This window comes from Vulpes lagopus, chromosome 3 (genome assembly GCF_018345385.1).
Source record: "Vulpes lagopus strain Blue_001 chromosome 3, ASM1834538v1, whole genome shotgun sequence".
Lineage (NCBI taxonomy): Eukaryota > Metazoa > Chordata > Mammalia > Carnivora > Canidae > Vulpes > Vulpes lagopus.
This window is the reverse complement of record NC_054826.1, coordinates 145,532,585-145,535,469: the sequence shown is the minus strand read 5'-3', so window position 1 is coordinate 145,535,469 and position 2,885 is coordinate 145,532,585. Positions and strand designations below refer to the sequence as shown.

General features: G+C 41.3%; 1 protein-coding gene across 1 annotated transcript; it reads right to left on the bottom strand.

Annotated features, from left to right (window-relative positions):
* Positions 1–1,279: 1,279 nt before the first annotated feature.
* Positions 1,280–2,265, bottom strand: LOC121487149 (39S ribosomal protein L45, mitochondrial-like). The gene is given in 2 exon segments (XM_041748577.1): positions 1,280–1,745; positions 1,747–2,265. Coding segments are annotated over 2 exon segments (894 nt in total). The 5' UTR covers positions 2,175–2,265.
* Positions 2,266–2,885: the final 620 nt, after the last annotated feature.

Sequence of the window (2,885 nt, the reverse complement as noted above, 5' to 3'; positions counted from 1 at the left end):
CCAATAGCATTTTTTACAGAACTAGAACAAATAATCTTAAAATTTGTATTGAACCACAAAGGCCCCAAATAGTCAATACAGTCTTGAGAAAGAAGAACAAAGCTGGAGGTGTCATAATTTCAGAATCAAGATTTACTAAAGCTATAGTAATCCAACGAGTATATGGTACTGGCACAAAAACACGAAGAATTCAGTGGAACAGAATAGCCCAAAAATAAACCCATGCTTATATGGCTAATTAATCTACAACAAAGGAGGCAAGAATATATAATGGAGAAAGGACAATCATTTCAATAGTGGTGCTAGGAAAACTGGATAGCTGCATGCAGAAGAGTGAAACTGGACCACTTTCTCAGCCATACCCATATTAAACTCAAAATGGGCTAACAACCTAAATGTGAGCCCTAAAAGCATGAAACCCCTAGAAGAAAACATAAGCAGTAATCTCTGACATCAGCCTTATAGCAACTTTTTCTAGCTATGTCACCTCAGGCAATGGGAACAAAAACAAAAATAAACTATTGGCTATCCCAAAATAAAAGGCTTTTGCACAGCAAAGGAAACAAAATGAAAAGGCAACCTACTGAATGGGAGAGGATATCTGCAAAGGATAGATCTATAAGGGGTTAATATCCAAAGTATATATTTTTTGAAGGATAAATGATTTCTTTGGACTTACATTCTTCTATGAAATACAAATGCTGATTAGGTGGGTCAGTATGTGAGAAAAGACCTTGAATCTTCAATGAACATGCATTATTTTTCCCAAGTCTGGATTTCTTGGAAGCCACATAATTCACAGTTCAGCCCATCTTCCAATTCTGCTCTCTGAAGGCTAGTCTCCTTCTAGCCTAAGCTGGGGAGAGGCACATAACCCACCCAGTGTGTCCAATACCCTGACAGTGTTTTATTTCAAACTCTGATCCTTGCCTATAATTAAAAAGAAAATTCTGCCAGTTTGCTCCTGACAGTCTCTGCTACAGGAAAAATAGGTTATCTGAAACATACTTTCGTTGAGACTCAAAAGCTAGATATACAATTTAAATAGGGAGAAGGGGCTTATGGCTGTATGTATCAGCCAGCCACCCACCTGGACCCAGCCATCAGCTGTGGTTGTGGAAGAGACAGCTGGAAACACCCAAGCAGGAGAGGAGAGGACAAACATAGATGCTTCTACAGCATGATGGAGAGATGACTGACTTCACAGCTTCCAGACTCCATAGCATCCAGCCACCTCATCACCATGCTTCACATCCCAGGAGTCATGCCACCAGGATAGCTAAAGTATATGGGCCTCTCCTTGTGGCTCTTCATAGTCTTCCCAGGGTTTCAGCTGGGGCCCAGGGATCATCATTGTCTTAAGGATGGGCTGCTTGTGGGGTGCCCATGGAGGGGTGATCTTGCCATGCATTCTCCAGCTCCCATAGGGATTTACCAGGTGCTTTTCAAACACAACATACTCCAGGACATCCCTGGGCACATCTTCCTGTCCATACATTAGCCGGCCAAACCGGTCACAGATGGCCAGAGCCTGTCGAGTGTGCGTGCGGACAGTGACCTGGCTGTATATGTTGCCCTGGTTCAGCAGATTCGAACAGCAAACCTGAATCACCTGGGGTGGCTCTAAAGATTCTACGAAGCTCCAGCGGACCATCTTATACTTGATGTCCCAGACCATGTCCGGAAAACAGTTTTCAGTTACCAAGGTATGAAGCCGATCATGGTCTGAGTTGTTTAGACAAAGGAGCTTCAATAAAAATATCCTTAGCTTTTTCGGGGAAGTCCTTTATTTTAAAATTAGGATCATGTTCTCTTATCTTCCAGATTGACAACTGTGATGCCACCTTCTTCTTCAGTTGTTTGCTTCTCTGTGCCAGAGATGACAAGCGAGCATCACCCTCTGGAGGAACATAGGCATCAAAGATACCAGCTGTACAGGCCAGATGTAGTGGACGCTCCAAACATTCTGGAGGAATGACCAGTCCTGCTTTCTGGGCATATTTCATAAACCCCTTTTCTGATTTGTATTTGGGTTCATAAGTAGGAGGTGTGAAACGTTTTTTAGTTCTCGCTGGAACTACAACTGTGGACTGAATCACCAGGACAGGTTTCCAAGACCACCATCCTAAGGCTTTGGATAAATAATACAAACCCCGCAGTGTGGGGGCTGCCATTTTGTTCCCGCAAAGGCCGCTCTATCCAAAGTATATTAAGAACTTAACACAACTCAGCACCAAAACAAAACAAATTCCAATTAAAAATGGGCAAAGGAACTACTTGGTATTTACCCCAAAGATACAGATGTAGTGAAATGATGAGACACCTGCACTCCGATGCTTATAGCAGCAATGTCCACAATAGCCAAATTATGGGAGAAGTCATGATGTCCTTTGACAAATGAATGGGTAAAGAAGATGTGAGGTATATATATATGTATGATGTGATACATATATATATATATAATGGTCTATTATATATATATATTGTGTGTGTGTGTGTGTATATATATTTATATATACACACACACACACAATGGTCTATTATTCAGCCATCAGAAAGGATGAATACCTGTCATTTACTTTAGCATGGATGGAACTGCAAGGTGTTATACTGAGTGAACTAAGTCACTCAGTTTCACTCATATGTGGAATATAAGAAATAGTGAAAGGGACCATAAGGTAAAGGAGGGAAACTGGGGAAAAATTAGAGAGGAAGACAAACCATGAGAGACTTCTAACTCTGGGAATAAACAAAGGGTTGCAAAAGGTGAGGTGGGTGGGGGTAACTAGGGTGATGGGCACTAAGGAGGGCACATGATGAGATGAGCACTGGGTGTTATACTATATGTTGGCAAATTGAATTTAAATAAAATATTAAAATGAAAT